Source organism: Crinia signifera, chromosome 6, assembly GCF_055691185.1.
Source record: "Crinia signifera chromosome 6, ASM5569118v1, whole genome shotgun sequence".
Lineage (NCBI taxonomy): Eukaryota > Metazoa > Chordata > Amphibia > Anura > Myobatrachidae > Crinia > Crinia signifera.
The window spans coordinates 236,937,514-236,964,121 of record NC_139222.1 but is presented as its reverse complement, the minus strand read 5'-3'; the positions used below and the strand labels follow the sequence as shown (position 1 = coordinate 236,964,121).

Sequence of the window (26,608 nt, the reverse complement as noted above, 5' to 3'; positions counted from 1 at the left end):
TCAGTTTAATCTCACTTTTACACTTGAACGCAGAGGGAATTCTTCCTGGCTAGGAAGTTCATGGTTTTGTTATTAACTCCATCCTGAGAATTGTTGCTCCCAGTGAAAGCACATTACATCTTGCTAGTTCACTTTATCTGTGTGTCTGTTTGTTCCCCATTTGTCCCCAGTGTTTGTCTGTCAGTGACACTCATAACAGTATGTGACCAGGGAAAGCAGAATTTTCGTAAAGACTCTTGGGGATGCGGATAGCCCAAACAGCAGGAAAGTGAACTGCAGGTGTTGGTTCAAAATACAAAATCTCAGGATTTTTCTGTGTCCTTTGTAAATTGGTACATAAAAACAGGCATCGGCCGACACCATGAAATTCTGTACCTTTACCCCCATCATGATGTATTTCAACGTCTCCATGTAGAACTTTTTTACTTCTAGATAACTGTTGAGATCTCTGAGATTTAGAATTGTTCTGATTGCCCCTGACTGTTTTCGTATAAGGAACATTCTTGAGTAAAACTCTTTTCTCTCTCCATCCCGCTTTTGCCTCCAATAGGACTTGAATTATTTGCTGCAAGGCAATGATCTCTCCTTCTGTTGATGGGTTTCTTGATATAATGAATCTTCTTGTAACTGGCATGGTTTTGAATTCTAAGCGGTACTCCAGTGAGAGGGATGCTAGTATCCATCTGTCTTCCATTGAGATTCTACACTGGGTCACAAACCTTCTTAGTCCAGTGAGTCCCTGGGGAGACTATAATGGTCAGAATCTATGGTAACCTCTTCTGAGAGGCTGACAAAAGGACTGCCTTGTCGACCCTGATGAGTATCGGCCATACTGTCTTCCTGGCCTGTAGCTCCTTGCGTCTCTCATTTTTTGTTTAGAAGACTGACCCCTATATCGCGGTCTCCTGTCCTGAAGCAACTTCCCCGATTTTCCCCAAGACATTCTTTGGATAATTGACTCCAATTTACTACCAAACAGAAGAGATACCTCATGAAGGTAAAGACAAACGATTTTTGGTGTTTGTATCTGCCGCCCAGTTATGTAACCATACAGCCCTTCTTGCCAATAAGCCTGTGATTATAGACCTTGCAGCATACTCCACTATGTCAAGTGATGCCTCACACATATACTTCATTGCTTTCATCATGACACTGAGGTTTTTTTGAATGTACTGCCCTGAATTGTCTCATCCAGATCATTAGGCATGGTGGATACGCCTACTTTAAATGACACTGTCAATGCACTGTGCAGTTTGTTTAAAGAGCTTTTAATTCTCCTATCCATCCCATCTTTCACGTTGGCCACATCCTCCAACAAGATAGTAGTTATTCAAAACTACCTCCGACATGGCCGCATGAACCTTCGGTAGGCCACACTTTTGGTTAAATATTTCATCATCTATAGGGAACATGCGATCAATTCTTTTAAAATTGCTGAAGTTTTTATCCATACTCTGCCACTGTGTCATCATCAAATATTTAAGCATTTTATGCACTGGGAAATATCTATTCTTTCTTGATCTGTCTTCAAATAACAAATCTTGATTATCCACCTCCTCAGCCTCTTTATACTCCATAGATTTGTAAATATACTTCAGCAGATTATCCACAATATATATATTAAATTACCTTTCATTTTTTATAATTTCAACAGATTCTGGACTTGAATCATATTGCCCTTCATCAACCAAGAACACCTGTAAATCAGAACTATAGTCCACATCCAAACTGGTTTGTGATCTGGACCTTTTTGATCCCGGTATCTCTCTTAACTTCTCCTTTGTAGCAAAGGATTTCTTCATCCACTCCATAAGTTGCAGGATCTGCTTGGAATGAGACTCAGCAGCCTTGCAAATCTCTTTCTTAAAGACCTTATAACAGCTTTCACAATTTTTTGACAAATGTTTTTTCTTGCAGGTGCTTTTCTTCCTAGGGTTCTTAGACACATTAGAAGAAAAGACATATGACCTATCACTATCTAACAAGAGGGATATAATAACCCAGTGCTACTATGAGGATTTACCTCTCCAATGCACTCAATGGTTTTGGGGGAGGACTCTTATCCTGGTCAATGTTTGTAGCAACCATCAGCTGATGCAACAAAATCTGTAGGCTGTGAAAATGCAGTGTTTGGTGCCATTTTCAAAGCCCTACGACCTCTCAGAGGGTGGGTCCATGTGCAGAGTGCTAGCAGGGATGCAGTCGTGTCACTTCGGCCCATTCGCCGCACACTTCCGACCTTTAAATGATAAAATAGTGACAAACCACCAACCAATCAGCCCTTAACTGACATTTTCCAAATACAACCTGCAGCATGACAGTTAGAAGCTGATTGGCTGGTTGTTTATCATTCTCCATGTTATCACTTTTGAAGCTTGGTACATCTGTCCCTAATCCCTAACAATAACGCTAATACCCCAACACTCATCCTAAACCCTATACTCTAATTCTAGTATCCGAATCAAACCCTTAACCCTAAAAAGGCAGGCTCGATGGGCCAAATAGTTTTTTTTATCTGCCAACAAATTCTATGTTTCTATGTTAAGTGAAACTGAATTCATATTATTCACATTTACTTTGCTGCTAGGTCAATTTATTGTCAATGAAACACTGCAGGGGACATTTATTATTTAAAACTGGTGAACAGAAAGTACAGTACAGTTGTGAGAATTAAATTAAACATCTGATTGGTAGCTATGGGTCACAGAAATTTTCTATATAGAAGTTTTCATAAATGCCCTTGTCTCCCTAACTTGTCAGTATTCCTCTTATTAAGCCATCACATTATTATGGTGTCATCCAGGGCCACATACTAACTTGTTAGCTGTTCCAGCAATCCCAGATTCCTTGCAGACTAATTAAATTGCATTTTAACATGGATTTTAGTACCACGTTCAGTGTGAAAAAGATGTTGTGAATTTTAAGGCATGAAATAGTATTTTTTAGGAATATGATGTGTATTTTAGGGGCATGAAATAGTACTTTTTAGGAATATGATGTGATTTTTAGGGGCATGGAATAGTATTTTTTAGGAATATGATGTGTATTTTAGGGGTATGAAATAGTATTTTTTTAGGAATATGATGTGATTTTTAGGGGCATGGAATAGTATTTTTTAGGAATATGATGTGATTTTTAGGGGCATGGAATAGTATTTTTTAGGAATCACGAGAGAGTTCGGAAGAGAACTAATCTATATAATGTGCTTTGTAGTGGTTTAAAATACAGGTAACCAGCCACCCAACAAGCAGTATATATCTGTCCAATGGGGCCTACACACAGAGCTATTTTGTGTAATTTGCAATAAGCAATCTGATTAGATTTAACTAGATCGCTTAGAAAATGACCCAAAATCGTTACATGTGTAGGGGACATAGCGACATCGCTCGTCTAGATTTTTACTGAATGTAGTATAAATCTAGCCATCGTCCATGTTCTCACTATTGAGAACACACTTAGTAACAGATGACTCACCACACTGCGCTGGTGCATCGCTGTGTGCTGAGCTATCTGTGATTAACTAGATCACTCAGCACAATGCTCCCGTTGCCCGGTTGTTAGCCCGATTCAGCTACAAATGATTAGAAGATCGGAGTCTTTGTCGGATTACTGCACAAAGTCACAGCATTGAATCAGTGATACAAAATTGTACAGCAAGAGTTGGCTAGTCTATTGTTAAAATAATACAATTTAATTTGTGTAAATGGTAGCCTACCTCTGCTCCTATAACCATTTGTTCCCTTGGCACAGTGAAGAGGCATTCATACAGCTTATAGTGCTGTAATAAACTGTAAGGAGAAAAAAAAAGTTAATTGAATTCAACGCAAAGCAAATAAACCCAAACATTTCATGCAATTAGATGACCGACCGGGACCCGGCAGGGTGGGAGGGACCGCATGTGGGTGGGGCGAGACTGGGGGCCATGCTGCATTGAGAGGAAGGACCCTCCTTTCAATCTAGCAGATTGAAGCAGAAACACACTTGACTGCACAGTCTAATATTGCTTTCAATCCTAATGCTGCGCATCAGGATGGAACTGGATCGAATGCGGCTGTACATGTGCGCTTCAGGGTCACTTTCTATTCGACTTGGACTATATAGTCCACCTCATGTGCTGGACTGATTTTTTTTTATTTATCGCAGCAGTTTCTACTGATTATATCGGGTAATTTTGCAAAACTGTGATTTTATATCATAGTAGTGATTCCATTGCATGGGTCACACTGTAAAAAAATGGGTACTTGTGGATTATCACGGCTCCCACGATGGCCATCGTACATGAAAAAATCGCATTGCATCGCATGCGATCGCATGCGATCGCATGCGATTTTTCACTGAAAAGCATCCAAATGCATTGGAATTAGTATGAAACATGTTCAATGGCCCCCAAATGGCATTTTTGAGGCTGTACCACCCCACTATCAACGCGAACCGGAAGCGTGGCGAGCGCAGCGAGCCCGCGAGGGGCGGCGGTACGCGTCCTACGACCTTTTCATACCCCCACTATCCACGTCGGCGTGGAGTTGAGAATAGAAAGTGTGGCGAGCGCAGCGAGCCACCGAGCCCGAAGCGTGGCGAGCCCCGCGTGGGGACGCAGATACCTTCACAGGTATACGCGTCCCCTCACGGGCTTCACAGGTGTCCGCGTCCCCTCGCGGGGCACGCTTCGGGCTCGCCACACTTTCTATTCTCAACTCCAACTTCTCAACGCGGACGTGGATAGTGGGGGTATGAAAAGGTCGTAGGACGCGTACCGCCGCCCCTCGTGGGCTTGCTGCGCTCGCCACGCTTTGGTTTCGCGTTGATAGTGGGGGTGGTACAGCCTCAAAAATGCCATTTGGGGGCCATTGAACATGTTTCATACTAATTCCAATGCATTTGGATGCTTTTCAGTGAAAAATCGCATGCAATGCAATCGCATGCGATTTTGGCAAAAACCTGCAAAAATCGCATGCCATTCCATGCCACTATATATGGCATGCGATGGCATGCGATGGGAGCCGTGATAATCCACAAGTTCGAAAAAAATGTATGGGGTTTTATATCTTTTCTAGGTTTAGAAGTTTGAACTACAGCGACAGTGTTACTGACCTTACATTTGTTAAATTTGATTAACATTTAGCATCTTTTACTGGAGGGGGAGGTTTACTGGGTGGGGTAGTATTCAGGATGGACACCTGTTTTTGAAATGATGGGTATACTTTGACAGGAGTCTATAACCAGGCAAAGAAACTCTATGCCACAGCGGCAATACAGACTGCGCACTGCCGAGATGGCGCAGCAACTAGTCAACTCTACTAAATAAGGGGGCGGTCTTGGAGGCGGGGCCCAGAGCATAACGCAGGGAAGCATGTTATACACAAGGGCCTGATGCACTGCACTGCCTCAGGTCCTTGTACACTACAGTACTATAACACACACAGCCGGGCATGCATATAAAATCTATATATAGATTTTAAAGATCTGTCCACATACATACATGTCCACATAAACCGAAGGACAATAGAAGGCAAAAAACAAACCAACATTACTACAGAAGGACAAGCACAAACCTCATGATCATAATTTGGCCTATCTTCACCTTTACCATGAGAACACCTGGACAAGGCCCACCATCCCTACGTATGAGAACAGCAGGACTTCTCCCAGGCCTACCCCCGCAATGCAACTGCTATGAACATCCAACAGTGAGCTTATGACTTCAACGCTTTCAATTCCTACTGAATGCACAGCCTGGACACCCCTCACTGTGGTTCCTGCTTAGAGGTCTCTAAGACCTAATGCTCACAGCCATTTCTTTCTGTTCAATCCAATATCACTAGTCAAATTTTCTCACATTGTAACAATTTAAAGGTACCAGATTCCACATCCGTTCTCTGTGCACTGTATATGTCCCTCTACACCTGTTTCTCACACTTCTTACCCTAACTATGTATTTATTTTTCTTCTCTTCATATTGACACTATGGCCCTTATTCTGATTGAGACGGACGGATAAGAATTCGGACAGATTGCGTTTTTCAGCCCACTGCGCATGCGTACCGTTTGCAATGCGCATGTGTGGCCAAACACCACCGTGCACAGACGAAACAAAGCCACCAAAAACAACTAAGTCATGCACGGTCGGACATAGTGGGCGTAATGTGGGTGTATCACAGGGCGCGGCAACAAAAGTGGGCAAAACTGTGCATTCACCGGGGCGTGCATGTGGGTGGTTACAACAAGTGCTGGGTGTACACCTCGCACGAGTCTCCGAGCGATCGGAGCTCCTCACATCAAAAACACTCTTTTTTTTTTTAATTGCGTAATTTTTATTGAGAGTTTTAATATTAACATTTACAAGTAACATAGAAAATAGTATATTGACCGCCACGATGCACACATCAAGGGTATATAGAAACAGAAAAGACAATATAAGACTGTCATATGCAATTGTACAGGAAGGCATACAATAAAGGATTGTACAGTCTAGCAGTGACATTTCTGGAGTCTAGCAAACCGCACCTCCCACAGGATAGGTTTAAGGCTTATACCTGAAGGCGCCTTTCAGGTACATTTTCAAAAAGGAAAGAGCAATATGCCAGACCCCACACAAAACACCGTCAAAACACTCATCTTATTGCATAGGGAGAATAAAGAGCATTAATGCATCGCAGCAGCGTCACAATATAGAAACCGGATACTGAAGAGAAAAAAAAAAAAAAATAGACCCAATTATTACTAACAAAATAAGCCCATAAAGACCCCCTCCCCATAAAACCCAAAACAACCCCCCCCCCCCCAATAACCCCCCACCCTGTACAACCCACCCCCAACTAAGGCGTACTTGGATCCCAACCCTCCGCCCCTCTATTCTAAATACTACAAATTTAATCAACTCCCTCCCTCCCCCCCCCCCCCCTGGATACTACATTAAGGGTGCTTAAATCAGGATATACCGGGGGCAAATATAATAGGACCTTACCGAAGGTGAAGTTGAAACATCTCTTTCCCTGACATATAACATCTTAGTACACACAGGGTATCAAACAGTATAGAAAACGTACAGTAAACAACACAGCAGAGTATAGGTAACCCAGATTGTATGGCTTCAATCGGGCCAGTTTACAGTTCCCTGGAGGCGTATCAAAAATATAGCAAAGTCAGGAGAGGGGCCATATCGGATAAATATGGCAATGCAAGTAGAAAGCAAAGATTGAAACCAGGATCTCATCTCAATCAGCAGCATCAGTAGAGGTGATCGAAGAGAAATGGTGCTGTTGGAAGGAAATGTAAGGATATTACACCATATGTCATCAAATTTATACAGAGTCTCAGAGATGTATGAGGGCAAACATCAAAAACACTCTTAAGAAAAAAGCAAGTCTCAAGCCTTGTTGACCAGCCGATTGACAACTCCATGATCGGGCCTGCATACGCCCAATCAACATGCACAATGGCTAAAAAACGTTCAGCTGCACGCAATACACGGCCCAGCAGCATACAGCTTTCTCTCATTTATCAATTATCTACCTACATGCCAACAACATGTAGTAAGGGTTAATCTGTTTTGCAATTGGGGAAGCCAAGTAGTTAATCGTATGCAATAAACAACATACACTTTGGGTAATTGGTTAATGGGTTTGAAGCATGGGTTCTGTGAGGAATCATGCTGGCCCGTGTTAAACTCCAGCAGAGGGCGTTTGGTCGGCTGTCCGGCCGTTTGCACGCAGGAAGACTGTGCAAACTTTGTGAGTTCCGTCCGCACACCGTGGCGTATGTGCATGACCATGCCACTTCCTCTTATGTGGTAGTCCGTCCGAACGGATGCGGTGGACTTATAGGCGTGTCTTCACTCACCGTGTGGGTGTGTGGTTCGTTTGCTCGGATACGTGCAAACGCGTATCCAAACGAACAGTGGTGCAAGTAGAATAAATGTCTTAGTGGTACTGTGCCATGCTCCGAAAAATGGGCGTGGTTAGGGGTGTGGTCATATGACACGAGGGGGAGTGGCTGGCTACATGACAGAATTTAAAACACAATGACATTTCTGTTTGGGCTTGTGCATTGCATCCTGTACACAAAATGTAGGGTGTGCCGGACGGGTTCCCGATAGTCGGGTTCCCGACGGCCACCTGCTATTTTCCCTTGTGGGGGTCCACGACCCCCATAGAGGGAGAATAGAATATGTGGCTCGCGTAGCCACCGTGCCCACAGCATGGCGAGCGCAGCGAGCCCGCAAGGGGCTTAGTTGCGCTCACCATGCTGTCTGGGTCCGGCCAGTCGGGATCCCGACTGTCGGACCCCTGTACCACACCCAAATGTAGGAGCCAGATAAACTACAAACAGGGATATTGCAGGGAAATTTACACAGTGATGCCTGTTACGCGTCACACACCCAATACATAATACCCATGCCATAATGCCCATTGCGCCGATGCCGCACAACTGATGTCCATTACTAATATGCCCCCACAGTGCCACACATATATGCCCCCACAGTGCCAGATATCATATACCCCCACAGTGCCCCACATATATGCCCCCACAGTGCTAAGTATACCCCTAGTGCCAGATATGCCCCCCTAGTGCCACACATATATGCCCCCACAGTGCTAAGTATGCCCCCAGTGCCAGATATGCCCCCACAGTACCACACATATGCCCCCACAGTGCTAAGTATGCCCCCAGTGACACATATGCCCCCACAGTGCTAAGTATGCCCCTAGTGCCAGATATGCCCCCACAGTGCTAAGTATGCCCCCAGTCCCACACATATGACCCCACAGTGCCACATATATGCCCACACATTGCTAAGTATGCCCCCAGTGCTACACATATGTCCCCACAGTGCCACACATATGCCCCCACAGTGCCAGGTATGCCCACAGTGCCACACATAAAAGCCCCCACAGTGCCAGAAGAATAATCCAGCAGCAGCACAACTCACCCTACGTGTCTGCAGTGCTGGCTGTCTTCGGGTGTCCGGGTGTCCTCTCCCCCTCCAGTCCCCCCTGCCACCGCTTGTTTCTGTGCTTCATTTGGCGGGGAGGGGAGCGCATCACGTGTCTTTCCTTTCTCTGCTTCACTGCGTCCCTGGCTGTGACTGTCCGTCAGCCAATCATATCTTGTGGGCTGGCTCCTGATTGCTTGCCGGCCCGTGAGCTCTGATTGGCTGACAGGCAGCCCAGTCCCAGTGACACAGGGAGGGAAAGGAGAGACGCACGATGCGCGCCCCTCCCCTCCAAAGGGGAATCAGCTGTGGCAGGGTGGCGGAGGCCATGCCCCCGCCAATTACATATGTGCGCATGTGCATTAAACAATTCGGGGGTATTTGTTATGACGGTACGGGGTCCCGTCACAATATGTTTTACCGGTACGCCGTACCACCCCGTACCGCCATACTTGCACCCCTGCCAACGAATAAACCAGACTAAGGCCCTATATTTCTGAACCACAGTACACTTCTCTACAGGAGCCATGGTTCCTCGATCCTGTGCTATAATTATTCACTCTGGATGCTCTCTGCTCTTGGCGATTCAAGTTTCTCATTTTTTTCCCCCCTTTATATCTAGGACTGTTTCATACTTGATCATCTGCTTGGATTACAATTGGGAATGGAAAAGTAGGTGAAGCACAGTTGTAGCGGAGTGAGGCACCTGGCTCAAAGCATGATTTTACCATCCTTTTTTATAGGCATCTATTTATTTACAGTTTCTTATATAGCGCAGCAGATTCCGTTGAGCTTTACAATAGTATCTATACATATATGTTTACTGGCAATGTGTGAAACTTCAGCAATGTATAGAATCCCTAGGCATTGTATCGAATGCCGAAGGTTTTTAGGCAAAATGTGAAACTTGGGTTTTTGAGTTAAAATGAAGAACCTAGCAAAATGCAGTATGAAAGCTCGGAGTTGCCATATGTAGAAACTCATTAAAAATAGTGGCTCTTATTTGAATGCATAATATTTGCAGCCCAGCCATTGTAGAGACATTTGGATTGTTGCTTCAATAACAAATATTTGTTAATTATATTTTCAAACTAAAAATCACACTCATGTTGATAACAACATCTGAATGCTAATTTTCTAATCAATTTGTGTGCTACTACACAGGCATATATTAAACAGGTGACCGCAAGACGAGAACGGCATACATTTTTTAAATCATCTTTACAGTGTTTCTTATCTATTCATGCATTACTTTATTTTAATAAATATTTCTATGTGTGTTTCTAGTGTATATCTTACTATATACTGTATAACAAAAGTGCGGTTTAAGGGGTAAATTTAGGAAAGCTTCTAAAAAATGAAAAGAGGTGATGTTACACATAGGGCGGTATTCAATGTGAATACCTGCGAGGTGCAGCGAATCCTTTTTAGGATTTGCTGCACATTCGCCACGTTCCGGAGCCAGCGGGCTCCGGTATTTAACGTGTCAGGGGCTCGCTGCCCCTGACAGGCGAATATGAGCTCCTGCGGCGAATGCAGCTGGGTGCCTGAGGAGGGTGCCAGGCAGAGAGATGGAAGTCTCTCTGCCTGCCCCTGAACGTTTGTGGGGGGCAGGTGGGCTCCCCGGGTGCCAGGCAGCACAGGCTGCCCCCCGGGGGTGCCAGCAGGGGAGCGTATATTCACTACACACGATCGTAACGATCGGGTGCAGTGAATATATGAATATGTAATGAGCGGCTCGGCTCCAGCGCCCCCTGCTGGCTGCTGTGTAAAAAAAAAAATATTTATATATATTATTTTTTTTAAATTAAATATATATTCATGCGCTTACAGCACATGAATAAAAGTAGCATGCCCCTCCTCAGAATAAAATTCCTGATTTTTTGACACCAAATGTAAAAAACAAAACACTTTATTTTAAAAGTTCACATTCCACTTCTCCATAAAAAGATAGCGATTCCTACTCGGTGAATCATGGCGAAAAAAACCTTCAAATGTATTCGCCATGTGGTCATTGAATAGGGTGATTCACCGTTTTAGTCAGAAATTCGCCAAACAGCACAAATTCGCCATAAAAACATGGCGAATCAGGCTCATTGAATACCGCCCATAGTATCAAATCCTATTCGGTGTATCATTTTGTAGGATGCAATAGAAAAAATAGACAGAAGCTGATTGGTTGCTATGAGCAATATCACCTCTTTTCATTTTTAGAAGGTTTAGTAAAATGTACTCCATAGTGTAAATATGTTGAGAGATACTAGAACATTCCCATGTACTAACTTTCTAAAGACACAATAGGGCTGATCGTAGTGATTGTTAATATAAAACTTTATATCAACAGTAACATTAAAAAACATTTGCCCTAGAATGTTTAAGGAGGATATCTATTCAGCTGGATCCCGTTAATAGCTCAACAGTGTCTAGGCCGATAGTCAATAGGTCGGCACATGAAAAAGGTTGACACGCTACTGGTCAACACATGAAAAGGGGGACATGAGTTTTTCATGTTTTTTTTTTTTTTTAAACCGACTTGTTCTTACTTCACGTTCCAAATGGACATAGAGGGAGAATATAACAGTGTGCCAAGCACAGTGAGGCACCATGCCCGAAGCATGGCAAGCACAGCAAGCCTTCGATGGGAAGTGGTACACTAATACAGTGGCCATGTCGACAGAGATCAAAAGCGTGAAAAACTTGTGTTGATCATTTCGATATAGACCTTTTGCTTGTTTCAACCCTTTGTCAATGTTGGCCTAGACCTTGTCGACCTTTTTCAAGTGTCGACCTATTGTTTGTCGACTAAAAAATAGTGGTCAACTAATTGACTGTGGACCTAAACACTGTTGACCTAATAATCCACGCCCCTATTCAGTACATGCGGGTGGTGTTCTAGTACTCTCTGACTGCTGCTACCACTGAAGTGGGCCCAAAATGACGAGTGAACGGCATTATGGAGAACATGTGTAATAGCAAAAGGGCAGATAATGCTACTGCAAATTCATTATTACCAATGGGGGAGGGTGGGTAAAAAGGGGATATTCTTTCACTAAACCAAAATGATCAGTTGAGAGTTTTAAAAGGGCAATATTTAGGTAAACCTTTCCACCCCTTATAAAACTGGACACTCATGAAGTACACAGGTTCTGAGTCTGGCTGCATTTCACCTGGTTTAAATCAGCCACCGCACCGGTGTAATCCATGAGCATCCCAGTTTAAAGGATAATGTGGTAAACCTAGCAATAGTGACAAAACAGGGAGGGACACACAAGAGGCTCTAGCAACATATCATTTTCCTCAACACTGTTCTTTCCTAAACCATACTAGCTGACCCTCTCCATGAGGGAGAAAATGCTCTGTTCCTGGACTTCCCTGGTAATGTATGATTGCCAGCACCTGCGGTGAAACACCTTACTTATCAATTACCTAGCTCACAAAAGGTGATGGCAATCATGCATGGGAAAATGTCAACATGGTTATAGGTCATTATTTTGACAGGTCATTAGTTCGACAGTGTCCAAAGTCAAAAGGTCGACATGGGGGTTTTTCACTGTTTTTTGACCCAAATGTCAACACATTCGACAAGTGCACCGCATCCCCTCGCAGCACTCGTGTGCTCGCAATGCTTTGGGCATGGTGCCTCGCTACGCTCGGCACACTATTTTATTCTCCTACCACGCTCTAGTGGATGGTAGGGCATGAAATACTGTCTGTCAGCATATGTCGGCTCAAAAAATGTCAAAAACCCCTTGTCGACCATTTGACTGTCGAACTAATGACCTTTCAACCTTAAACCATATCAACCTTTTCGCATGTTGACCTAGACCCATGTCGACTTTTTCCCATGTCGACATATTGGTGTCGACCATCATGCTGTAGGCCAAATGACCGCATCCCATTATACATTACCATGGAAGTCCAGGAACAGAGCATTTTCTCCCTCATGGAGAGGTCAGATATGTCCTAAATACTACTGTATATAATTTACGATAAGCTGCCAAACATATTTGAAATAAAAAAACATTTTCAATTGAAAAACTATACAAAACAAAATGAAAAAAAAATTTGGAAAGAAAGAAAATCTTATTACAATTCAAAAAATAGGTACTTGAATATGAACTAGTAAACAGATACATACTGTATGACTGTCATTACTACCACACACATCAAGATGTCTATAGAATGTGGAGGTTTAATATTTTGAAACCACTTTTTTAAACTTTCTTTAGTAATAGGAAAATATCTTCATATACAAGGCATGCAATATTTCACTATTACATTCTGTCTCTAAGCAAAGTCATATTTTTCCCAGTGCTGTACTGCCAGATGGATCTTCCAAAAATAAGTAGTAAAAAGAAACAGGGAGATTTATTTAATAGGGTGATTTTCCTGTCACATTTAAAACTTTCAATGTCGATGACATCATCTGAAGTTTCTCCTATGTAAGGTGCACATAGCGAAAAAATTTTAAACGACTATGAATCATTCTGGTTGGGATAAAACAGTTTCATTGTTATTGCAACTTACATGTTGAGAACCATATATCATTCAAACCCATCCAGATCTTATTCTAACCTCCTGCTCCATGCTGCTAGTTCCCTGTTTCCCCATCTGTCTGTCCCTGCCTGTAGAATGTAAGCTCTTAGAACATCTACTTTTTCTTCCCCTACCTATACCTTCCTCTACGCTCTACAATGGCACCAAGCGCTTGGGTTCCGCTGCCCTGCTGCTTACCTGAGTATCATGACTGACCATGTCCTGCACTGTTCTGTACTGTAAATCACAGTTTTCTTTCTTTTTTCATACTGTTTATGTACTTTTTAAAGCCATCTTCTTACGAAATAGAACGTAACAGCGTTTCAATGTAAAACACTATACTGTAGCATTTCGTTTTGCAAATAAGATGCATGGTAGTGGAAAAAGGTGCGTGTAAAAAGCCATGGCATGGCGCAAACAGAAGGGCTGCTTAACATGCAAGGAGCCGGGTAGTATGTGGACACATCTGTAATTCTCTCTACTGCCACCTACAGTTAATGTTCATTACTGGCAATAACTGACTGCTAGTTTGATATTAAGTTAGAAGTCTCCATGTATAAATAGACCACTTTGATAACTTATTTAATTTGTTTGTACCAAACTTGTATACAGTACTTAAGCAAAGCAAGGTACAGTAGGCAATTCTTCTTGTGAGCAAAAGAACAAAGAGGAGATTGGGATAATAGCGAGGGTGTAGAAGTGGATGTAGTAGGATGGAATGTTATAGTAAAGGGGTGAGGTTTCACAGAGTGTTTAGAGATTAGAAGGTTGCCAAACTCTAATGGTAGGGATGCTGTATTTGAGTAAAAGTATGGGAGATACAGGTGGGAGTGGGTGATGATGACCAGAAAGGTAACACATAATATACATCAGAGCAGAGGGGTTCCAGATGACTCACGATAGTCAGGATTTAGATTGTCATTTCGAACCGACATTGGAATCCTGAGTGCCAGAACAGTTGGAATCCCAACGTACACAGGCTCTTTTCACTCGTGGGGATCCACAACCCTCATAGAGGAGAATAGAATAGGTGACAAGCGCAGCGAGCCCGCAAGGGGAGGTGGGTGTTTTAGGAAACCAGTATCTTTCCTATGGCCACATGAGGTATAAATTCGGCTTTGGGAGCCACTACCTGGCTGTAATCATGGTGTACGACATGTGGTTTGTTTTATTGGCAGTGGATTGTAATTAAACATTACTTTAGGGGAAGCCCCACCCCCTCCAATACCTAAACCTCCCATCCCTGGCCTAACCTTAACCGTCCCGGTATACTTCTGATTTGAATCCTGGCAGCTACAACTGAACACAATGGCATATAAGGACAGTTTACATAAAGAAAATGTGCAAGCTTAACCTATAGAAAATAAGGAACATACCTAATTTTAATGTAGTTGATAATATCTTTGGCTTGCTCAATACTGAAAAATGTTAGTTTTCCTGCAGTCTTAAGAAGACTGTGGCCAATGCCAATGAAGGCTCTTCCCAACTCTATTATATTCTCTTCAAGAGACATTTGCTTGGCTGCAATACAAAAAAGAAACATTTACAAAAGATAATACACCCCAGTGAGCAGAGCAGAGGGTTATGACAACACAATGCCAGGGAAATTGATATTCAAACCAGTGTTTTTCTTTTACAATAATAAACTATGTCTTTAGATTTCAATTTACAAGAAAATATAAAAGCATTAGACAACTTTGCAACCTTATAAAGATAAGATGTTAGTTTGATGCAGAGATGGCTGCAACCTATATAAAAATTACATACATATTCTGTATAGGATAATAATAATAATAATAATAATAATAATAATAATAAGGGCATACCAAGGCTAACTGGAGCTAATTGTGAACTAGTAAAACAAAACTATATATATATTAACGAACGAACGATTGAACTGGACAGTGTTTCTGTGTCACTCTGTGTTCAGTGTCCAGTGTCAGTGTCACATTCAAGTATACTTAATGTTTTATTGAGAACACTGACTGTCATTAAACATCCATGGAGGCCAGCAGCAATAGCAATGTAACACAGTACCACGGTTCATTGAATAGAATTCTCTTTAAGTGGATATATCATACTTATACTCTGTTTGCACTTTGTTTAAACTAATTGCCGTTTTACTTGTGTTTGTTTGCAGCACGCATTTTTAACGCTGTGAGGCGGCCGAGGGTTTGAATCCCAGCAAGCGTCGGGTTGCCATAGCAGCGGAGGAAGCAGGGATCACGCCAGTGCGGGAGGACGATGATGCACCCGGAAGTCGGACCTCCCCCACACCCGGTATAACCTTTGAAAATTCTACTCTGGAGTAAAACAGCCTTCTTTCCCTATCTACAAATTTCTGCTGAAGGCAGGCACCATAACAGGGGAGTGCCGATTCGTTTCCACAGTTATTATATATATATATATATATATATATATATATATATATATATATATATATATATATATATATATATATATATATCCAGATGATAGGTTCACACTCTCCACCAATACAGAAAGACAGCTGCCTGGGTGTCAGCTCAAATGTCCCAAGGGTCAGGTCCATCCAAAATATAGAGTAAATAAATTAGGCCACTCACCGGACTTTGTTTGCAAATTAAGTATTTAAAAGATAATTCCTCCATATTAACCAACATTAAAGTGCTCTGTGCGCCGACGTTTTGGTCTGCCTTCAGACATATATATATATATAAAATTTTTCCCACACCCACCAACCCAGGAGTCTGTGAGACATGTGCAAAACATTTGCTAAAAATGCCAGTGTCCCTCACATTTGTTATATAAATTTAAATAAATAATAATTTTTTTTATTTAGCACTGTCTAAAAAAGATAGCAACATCCCATGTCAAATAGAACTCCCATCTTAGTAAATTTCCCCCTATATTTTATATATAAGGTAAACATTACATGCCCTTATGATAAATAAAAATGTTTGCTTAGCAATTTCTAGCCCTATTTTGGGAAATTCACTCAAAGGGTTAAGAAAGACTGTTGGCTGCTGTCAATGCCCTCATATAGCATTCCCTGCTATAGTGTCAACAGCTCAGCCTGCGAAAGCCTAGTTTTGAAAGCAATTTTTGGGGTGGATCCCTACACTGTTCGTTGCCTCGATTTTACTGCTGCCATTATAAACTAGGGGGGTCATTCTGGTTGACCCACAAAGCTGCAAAATTCACAGGTCCACACGCAGATTGCATTCACAATCTGCGGCCCGCACCCATATTGCACCCGCACGCATGTGAATGAATGTTTTGTAAAAACATCCATTCGCAGCATGAGTGTGGGAGCAAAATCATTCGACGGTCGCCGACCATCGAATAAAGGTGCCCACAGACGCTACAATTATCGAATGCGTTTTGTACTTTTTAAGCACAAATTGCATCTTATGTACAATTATTGGATGGTGTTTATGTTCCCTGGAGCCCGATATTGTATGTCTAAAAAAGTACGTGCTGCACATACTTTTTAGACTACATCTGAAATTTAACATTACAAACATGGGTTCATCACATGCATCCAAGTGCACATCTCATAGCAAGCTGGAAGAAAAATTGTATAGAACCATTGTACAGTCAAAAACGCATAGCACAGTACAATTGTAGCGTCTGTGGGCACCTTGAGGTCTACAGCGCTCACAGATCTAAAATACCTCTTTGGTGTCTTAGATCTGTGGGCTCCCTGTATGAAAAGAGTGGGGGCAGCTGACATCCATTAACGTCACAGGTTACGGGGAGTAGATTAAAAACTGCAGGCATGTCGCGAAGCTTTTGGGGTGTGTATTTTGGCCTACATCTGTGATCTCGTAAGCAGAAAACATGGAGCAAGTACCTAAGTTCCAGTGGCCATCCTGCGGAACCATAGGGTTACTCAAGTGGTCAATTATTAAAGGATCTTGGACCACAGCAGCTTGTGTGCAAGTAAATGCGGATATTTGCAAGGCTGGCGGTGGGCATCTAAATATATTTGTAAGCGGCTACAGCATAAGCATACTGGGGCAGATGTATTAAGCCTGGAGAAGAGATAAACTGGAGATAAAGTGGAGATAACTTGAAAGAGTTAACGCACCAGCCAATCAGCTGTGTTTGAAATATGACAGTTGGGATCTGATTGGCTGCTGCATTATCTCCTTCCACTTTATCTCCAGTTTATCTCTTCACCAAGCTTAATACATCTGCCCCATTTTCTGATATCCGCTGCGAAAGGGATCTCAGCTGTGACTGCATAAGTGTACATCTCTGTATGCCTGTATGTGCAAACTCACACAATTATGCCACACTTACTAAAGAGCTATTCCCTCTGTATAAGCAACATTGTGGTAATAAAGCATATAAGCATATCATTACACTTACCCTCAATATTTTCTATTAGAAAATGTAATAACCCCATTAAGCCAGTCAGCTGCTCCGTGTTAAAGTTCATGTCTTTTCCCATGAAGAAACCAGACACATAATAGTCTATCAAGACGGCTTCCTTTAGATCTGTCTGAGGATCTTTATATTTAAGAAACTCTTCAAATAATCTGCACAAAGTAGATAAAAATTGACATATTCACATAAAATTTCACATGAAAACAGTTTTCTTTGTATACACATACACTCTGTCACTGAAGCTCTGCTGCAAAGCAGCGCGTGAATATAGATGTGTCCTCCTACATCCTTGCTACAGTCATGTTAAACAGCTCACTCATTATCGCAGAGCATGCCACTTTTTCCATTAAAATGTGTCTTAATGCATCACTATGCAGGTAGGATGCACAATGATATACGGCATGCCTATGTTCTGTGTGTGACTGCAGCTGTATCTGCATACAATTCTACAATACAGTGTTTTCCAGGAAAGCACTGCAGTGTGGCACTTTTTGTGTGCAGAGACAGCCACAGTAACACACAGAAAATAGGCATGCCATATATCATTTTAAATTCAACAGAAGCTGCTTATGCATCCTCTTTACATAGTGATGCAAAGAAGGTGTATTTTTGGCAAAAATAGTTGCTGGATGTTGGTAGAGTTGCCCAGGAACTGCCGACTCATGCCCGCCAGGCATCTTGCAGTGCATTGAGTCTAGATGTATGAGGGCACATCTAAAGATGCCTGCATCTGCACATCTGAAGATGCCTGCATGCTGAGCACGACCCAATATCAATATGAATGCACCCCTGATCATTTCATTGTGAGACCCCCAACCTGGTTTTCCCTTACAAACATCCATCATTGGTGTTTCCAATTTGCCACTGCGTGCAAAGAAGCATCTGCCTACACACCATTGATTGTTCATCTGTGCAAGCCTATGGTCGCTCAAAATGCCCATCGGAAATAACTGCGTACTCAGAGGCAGGCTCGGAGATTACCCTAAAACGGCCATGACATGCGTGCATTTGTCTTGGCTAAGAGGTCAAGGAGACAGCCTGCAGTCACAGAGGGTAAAGAGCCAGAGATGCTCATTATGTACTGTATATGACTAAAGGAGGGAGGCTGGAAGGCAGAAGGTTGGATAGTCCTGGCCTACTCCATATGAAGTAGACATAAATGAATAACTCCTGCAAAAACGTAGCAGAAAAAAATATTTTAATAAAGTAAACTCTCAGAACGGATTATATTAGTGTTTCATTAACATCAGGTCTTGTATTACTTTGCATAATATCACGGTTCATTCAAGCACAAATGTCTGAAATTCCTGCAGATGTCTGATCTTGTTATAAGAAAATGTAACATTGGGGAACAGATGAGATTCGTAGTAATGGGAAGGTGTATAGGCAGACCCCTATAGCTTGCTTTTCATTAGCTCTGTGATAAATGGGGGTTTGTCACTGTGTTAGTCATTCCTAAGAGTGACCAATTTAATCTAAAAAATAAGAACATGTAATTTGTGCTGCTCATTTCTGCCAGTGTTAGTGACATTTAGTACCTTAATTATATGGCTACTTATATAAGCTACGCATCAATATCGCACGTGTATTCACAATATGTTAAACTGGTGCATACAATTATTAATCTGCATTAATGAAACACATTCACTAAGTAAATTTGTACTGGATATTGCACTGCAACAGCTAACAAGGACACAACCTGCGGGTACAAAATCCACAGCCTTTCCCAAATGTCAGCAGCTATCGAATGATGTGGTATTCGTACCCCAACTCACGATTATGGGGTTTGTGTTAATACTATCAAGTTTTCTTTGTCTTCATTGCTTAGTGGAGACAGAGTAAACAAATAGGAATGCTAGCACTAGATACCAGTTGTTACGAGGGGGCTGCCAGGCTGGAGTGGTCCAGGCTCCTAAGCAGTAGTATAGTTATTGGTAGGTAGCCTTGCGCTCACCCTCTGGATGTAACAGATGTGTGTGTTTATCAAATGTGAAAGAGAGAAGTGACACACTGGATAAATAATAACGGATTTATTTGTGCTGACAAATACTAAAATGCAATATAAGTCCGTATGCCTATAACCGGTGCTGCAAGGTGGTATAGATGCACTGTTCTGGGCAATGGGCTATTATATTGTGGTGGTGGTGGGGGATGACTCAGTGATAGGTGTACCACGGAGTGAAGGGTGAAGGCAAGTTCAGTCTGTAACAGTCTGTGGCAGAGAGGTCAAGGTGAGAGTGTAAATGTCACCGGGGGCTGGCGTCCCTTACCTCCCGGTGATACACTCAACTGTTACCCGATACCTGGTCTCGTGAGGCTCCGTGTCCCTCGCCGCGTCTCTGTCTATCTTCACCGGTGTGTACGCTTGCTGCCGGCAGCTGTTCCACACTGCTCTACGGCGTCTCCCGTCACTTCCGGGTTCGGCTGGTGAGCGTGCGCCTGAAGTGCAGTTTCTGCCGGAGCTGTGTGCGCTCTACTCCTGTGTCAGGAGGAGACTTAGTGATGGATGTTTGATGGATACAAGATAGAGACGCAGCGAGGGACACGGAGCCTTACGAGACCAGGTATCGGGTAAGAGTTGAGTGTATCACCGGGAGGTTAGGGACGCCAGCCCCCGGTGACATTTACACTCTCACTTTGACCTCTCTGCCACAGACTGTTACAGACTGAACTTGCCTTCACCCTTCACTCCGTGGTACACCTATCACTGAGTCATCCCCATACCCCCATCCCCCACCACCACCGCAACATAATAGCCCATTGCCCAGAACAGTGCATCTATACCACCTTGCAGCACCGGTTATAGGCATATGGACTTATGTTGCATTTTAGTATTTGTCAGCACAAATAAATCCATTATTATTTATCCAGTGTGTCACTTCTCTCTTTCACATTTGATAAACACACGCATCTGTTACATCCAGAGGGTGAGCGCAAGGCTACCTACCAATAACTATAGTGGAGATAGAGAAAATGGGTACCGCTGTCATTTGTAAGTAGAGCTGACAAGTCTTGCAGGGAAATATTAGAGCGAATTTTAGTCACAGGACAGACAAGCATGAAAAAATTCTTTATGCAACAACCTTTACTCCCAGAGACCATAGCTATCAAAGGAATTGTGATGGTCAGCTAAAGCCCAGCTAGCTATGGCCACATCCCATGCGGGGATACATATGGATGACTGGTATTTGGGATTCCCGTGCCGGTATCCTGAAGGAGGGAATACCGACAGGGGACAGGTAAGTATACTTACCCCCCCCCCCCCCCAACTCCCCCAGCAGCTTAACTATAACCCTCCTCCCCGCAGCCTTACCCTAACCCTCCCTGCTAGTGCCTAACCCCCATACACCACTGCCTAAACCTAACTCTCCAGCCACATGTCCTAACCTTACCTTCTAACTGCCTAACCCACCCTCCCTGAAGCCTAACCCTAACCTCCCCCTCCCCCCACAGCCCAACCCCAAGTTTCCCCCTTGTGCCTAAAACTACACATCCCCCCCCCCCATCCCCATCCCCAGCCTAACCCTAACCCACACCATCATACTTATATTCAGCATCCTGGCAGCTGGGATTCAGATGTCGGCATCCTCAGTGATGTCGGAATTCTGGCGCCAGTCTCCTGGCAGTAGTCGGGATGCTGGCATTGGTGTTATGAATGCCGGCAACGCCAACAAGTTAAGTTGTTATGGCTGAATTCTCCTCACCTTTTATAAAACAGTACACTCTATGTTGTTTCATATGTATGCCTTTTTGAATATCCTGGAGAACAGCTACCAGAAGTTTGAAACCCACCAGTGCAATCTGCAATCACCAGCGGTAATCAGTGGTGTACACTAGAAGGGATGGAGGGGAGGGGATAGCTGGTTTCTGAGTACCCAGAAATCCCCCCACAAAGATTACATATTTGATTGCCACAGCTCTCTTTGTAAGGACTGTAGGAAGATATCTAATGGGGAGATGCTGCACATGTTGAGTTTTAGCAGCTCCTGCCATTAAAGAGCATCTTTCTTTCCAGTCTCCTACTATCCCGCTTCTAAATCTACTAGCACGATGTGTGTGCATGCATGGGTGAGAGGGAGTGGGGGTGTTTGGGAGTAGTCTCAAGGCCAGGGGGTTTATTTAATAAAAGGTTGATATTGTTAACATTTTTACCAACGTTTTGCAAATTGGTGACTCACTGAAGACAAAAATCAACTCAAAAAAGAAGAAAAACTAAAATTGAATAATTTGACTATCACCCAAAAATGCCATTTCTTATAGGGCACAATGTAATTTGGAAATTAAATGACGACAATGGGGCCTGTTTGAAAATTTTGCATGCAAATAAAATACAAATAATTTTATAGCGAGGTAGGTGGTTTTAGTAGGATGAAAGAAGAACCTGTTCTATGTAGCCATTTGGAGTAGCCAAGCAAAAATTATCATCTTAAGGGGCCTACACACGGGGTGAAGCTGAAGCATTCGGCAGAGAACTTAATCTTTAAAATGGTACCTCATTTATCAATTTTGGTTAAGTATGAATTAAAATTTAGACATACCTCTTATTATAGAAGAGGGGTACGGATCTCTGGGGGACCTGTCTGCAGAGACAGGGAAGGATGTATCAGGGCCTGTGTGTAGAGGCCTCTGCTGCGATCCCCTCTGCTGTCTGCACCTAATGTCCGGAAGGTAAGCAGCCTTTCTTACCACTGGCTTTGTATGCCCCAACTCAGTCCCAAGCCTTTGTAAGGGATTCAGTACTGAATCCCGGCGGTCGGGATCCCGGCGTTCAGAATCCACGCAGCGGGCCCGGTGCCGAGCTACGCTCGGCACACTAATTTATTCTCTCTCCAGGGGTGTTGTGGACACCCAGGGAGGGAGAATGTGTCGGGATTTCGGCAGTCGGGATTCCGGCGTCGGGATTTTGAACGCCGGAATCCCGACCGCCGGGATTTTAACTGCATCCCTTTGTAAGTAGGGATGTGGTGTGGCCAGCCGGTTCTTGAGTAAGTTATGCTAAAGATTGTGAAAGACAGATAAGTACCCTGTTTATTTTTCTATGTAAGTTCTCATGTTTGCTGTGTTAGAGCAATAAATATATGGTTATAAAACTATATTGCACTATGGAGAATTTCTCTGCATACCATTTGGAAGCGTATACATGTCCATTCCAAAAATGGTTTTTATTTATTATAGCGGCCCTTTAGCCACACCTCTTAACCCATTGACTAGCAATATCACATCATTGAATTTTATTTCATGTATGCTGCTATACTAAGGATATCATCTACATGTATTTAAAAGTCATGCCAGACCAAGTACTGAAGCGGCAGCTATCTACGAACAGCAACACAGACAAGCCTTACAGAATTACCATCTGGTATGCAGACTTTTCTTCTATAACAACATAGAGCACTTTAGTATTGACATTTGACCCTACTCCGTGTCTGTTATCTTTGTTCTTGTTACACCATTGTTGACTCAATCATATGTATTGATATACTAGGGCAGCACAGAAGATGTAATGGTTAGCATTACTGCTTCACAGCACTGAGGTCAATTCCCACCATGGCCCTAACTGTGTACAGTTTGTATATTCTCCCGTTGTTTGTGGGATTTTTTTCCGGGTACTCCAGTTTCCTTCCACAATCCAAAAATATACTGCCAAGTTAGTTTGCTCCCAACAACATGAACCCTAGAATGAATGTGTGTGTGTACATGTGGTAGGGAATATAGATCGTAAGCTCCACTGGGGCAGGGACTGATGTGAATGTTCAAATATTCTCTATAAAGCGCTGTGGAATGTGTGCGCTATATAAGAAACTGATAATAATAATAATAATAATAATAATAATAATAATAATAAATAAACTGCATGGAAATATGTCAAATCAAGTGCCAAATTGGAAGTACACACTACCGGGGAGCTGCCTGGGAAGTTCAAGGGATATCAGGTCCGATTTGTGACTCTTCAAGGGAAGTCGGACCACTGTATGGGCACATTAGAGCACAGCTGATTGGGCCTGTTGCCTCTAGAGCTTCTAATTAGTACAAACAATCAGTGCCAATCAATATTTATTACTGTACCTGGGATAAGATTAATTTAGAAATGTCAAATTATTAAATAGGATTGATTGTATGAAGGGTAATACTTATGTATATTTGTCTTTGTTGCATCATTAACAATCACATCATGTATGTTATATATATCATTATGTATCACTAATAAAATGTACTGTGTTATGTTTTTGTGTGCTGCGGATTATGTGCGTGCTATATAAATAACTGGTTATAATAAAGAATAAATATACTGGAACCATAATGAGACACATTCAGGGTATTAACTAATCAAGGGCACTTCTAGAGGAGGCCCATGTGTGCACCCTCACCTCGAACTGGCATCGCTGTAGACTCTGGACATTTTCCAGGAAATCTGTGCATGCGCAACAGACTCTGGGAAAGCAAATAGGGTCCCAGTCTACTGCACATGTGCAGATCTCCTGGAAAATTATTAAGGTTTTCTTATTGCACTACCGAAGTACTGATAAAAAAATGGGTGCACTTTTTAAATATACGCCAGTGTAACTGACCAGGAATCACTTGACAGATAACACTCAGGGCGCTTAGACGTATATGACTTCCTAGAACATTTTTTCCTACCCAATAATAGGGCTGTAAATTCTAATTGAAACAGGAAGTTTTCATGAACAATATATTTATTATAAACAGTTTTTTAAAAGTTAATAAACATGAATTTACATTAATTAAAACATCACATTTCTAATTTAAACAATCAAAAGGTAGTTTAGAAACAACTTCCTATTGTTATGAGCCACTGCGGTGTCATGTCATTTTCTGTGAGCATTCTAGGATTCTCATGTTTTTGGTATGGGATTATTTTGTGGCCTCCTGTGGTATGTATGTGCTATTGCAGCTCAATCCTGTGTGTTGCTCTGCATACAAGGCTGTTGTCTAATTAGTTCACCTGCAGGTAATATGTGCTTCAGGAGGCTTGTGCCTTTCCAACAGTGCTGATTGGTGCTTGCTCCCTTTATACTCACTGCAGACCCAGACCCCAACACCAGTTATAGCTTCTAGTTCACAGCTTCCAGTTACTAGCTTCTTGCTTACTGCTTCCAGCAGTCTGTTCAGTTTGTTCCATCTGGTGTCTTATGTTCCAAGCCTGTTTCCATGTGCATGCAGTTAGCTTCCAGTTTCCATTAGCTGTCTAGCTTGCCTCCTCTATGCTCCACTCAGTCACGGAGGGCTTGTGTCAGCTATCCTGGAGAGTCATCCATCAGCTCCTGGTTCGTTACAGGTGTCCAAGAGTTTTCTTGACCTGGTTCTTTATATACTCTTGTTATCCTGCTTGATGTTATTTCATGCTCTCTGGTATCCCATCTCTTGTTTCTGGCCACTCCCTTTTTTTCCATTACCTTGTTTAGGTTTCCGTTAGTTAGTTGTCCTTTTGTACTTTCTCTAGGGATAACTGACTCTTTGTCCCCTGTAAGACCTGGTGGCACCAGAGTTGGGCTGGACCTAATTCGCTCCTTCAGACGTGGCTATTGTAGGTGAAGCCTAGTATCCAGAAGCCAGTCATCCCCATGAAGGCCAACAGAGTCAGTGTAGGAACGCTGTGACCGTTCTAAACATCGGTCACGGCTTTGGGTTACACTCACATCATAACACTCCGCCGTAACTGTTCTAAACAGCGGTTATGGCTTGGAGTTGACCCCCAAATCATAACGCCTATTTCCAATAGATAACCATACGCGTTTCGTCACTGGGACTACTTCCGGGATATGTTAATACAATCGTAAATCCATTTAGGTGTGCTAGCATACAGGCTTCTAAAGTTCTTCATTAATTATACTGTACATACTGGCATAAGGTCATTTGATTGATCATATTGATTGCCAAAAAAGGTATGAGAATTTTTTTCCTCTAGCCGAGGTGGGTATTAAATATGGGTAATGGGTATAACCTAGCAAAGGGCTTCTTACATGTGTTCTGTCGAACAGCAGCTGTGTATGTATGTGTTTATATATAAATGTTGCATGTTGCGTGTGCTATGTTGTATCACGGCTGCCAGCATAAGATATTGAAAACAGAACTCAAGGTTGTGATTCAAAGTGTTTATTTACAGCATCTGAAATATACAATGACATTTTGGACAGCCAAGTTCATGAGAAAGGGCACTTGGCTGCCCAAGACATCGCTGTAGATTTCAAATGCTGTAAATAATAACTAAAATGTTTGAATCGCAACTTAGAGGACCATTTGCCGTATCTTATGATCTAAAGTATATATATTTATTACACACAAACTGGCACTTGCAGGGGTGACCTGGGTTGGTGGTCAGGACTGATTCAAATTCTTTTGATAAATGCAACAGGCAAATCCAAGACTTGTTGGATTCCAATCATAACATATGTGGACACACAGAAGTGAATCCTGTCCCTCACAACAAGGATCACATATACACACAATGGGCCTTATTCTAGTTCACTCTTTCTGACAAAATCCTTCTTAGATGGACAAAACCATGTACACTGCACAGGGGCAGATGTAAAATGTGCAGAGAGAATTAGATTTGAGTGTGTTATTTTGTTTCTGTGCAGGGTAAATACTGGCTGCTTTATGTTTACACTGCAATATAGATCTCACTTTGAAGTAAAACCCCACCCAAATCTAATTCTCTCTGCACATGATACATCTGCCCCACCTGCAGTGCACATGGTTTTGTCCATCTAAGAAGGATTTTGTCAGAAAGAGTGAACTAGAATAA

General features: G+C 42.5%; 1 protein-coding gene across 1 annotated transcript in view; it reads right to left on the bottom strand.

Annotated features, from left to right (window-relative positions):
- CABCOCO1 (ciliary associated calcium binding coiled-coil 1) overlaps positions 1 to 26,608 on the bottom strand; it is a 95,131-nt gene that overhangs the window by 61,135 nt on the left and 7,388 nt on the right. Inside the window, exons 3-5 of the mRNA XM_083145593.1 lie at positions 17,824 to 17,993; positions 14,844 to 14,988; positions 3,716 to 3,788 (exon numbers count right to left, since the gene is read on the bottom strand). Of these exons, the coding sequence (XP_083001719.1) occupies positions 3,716 to 3,788; positions 14,844 to 14,988; positions 17,824 to 17,993 (388 nt within the window). The remainder of the gene's footprint in view (positions 1 to 3,715; positions 3,789 to 14,843; positions 14,989 to 17,823; positions 17,994 to 26,608) is intronic.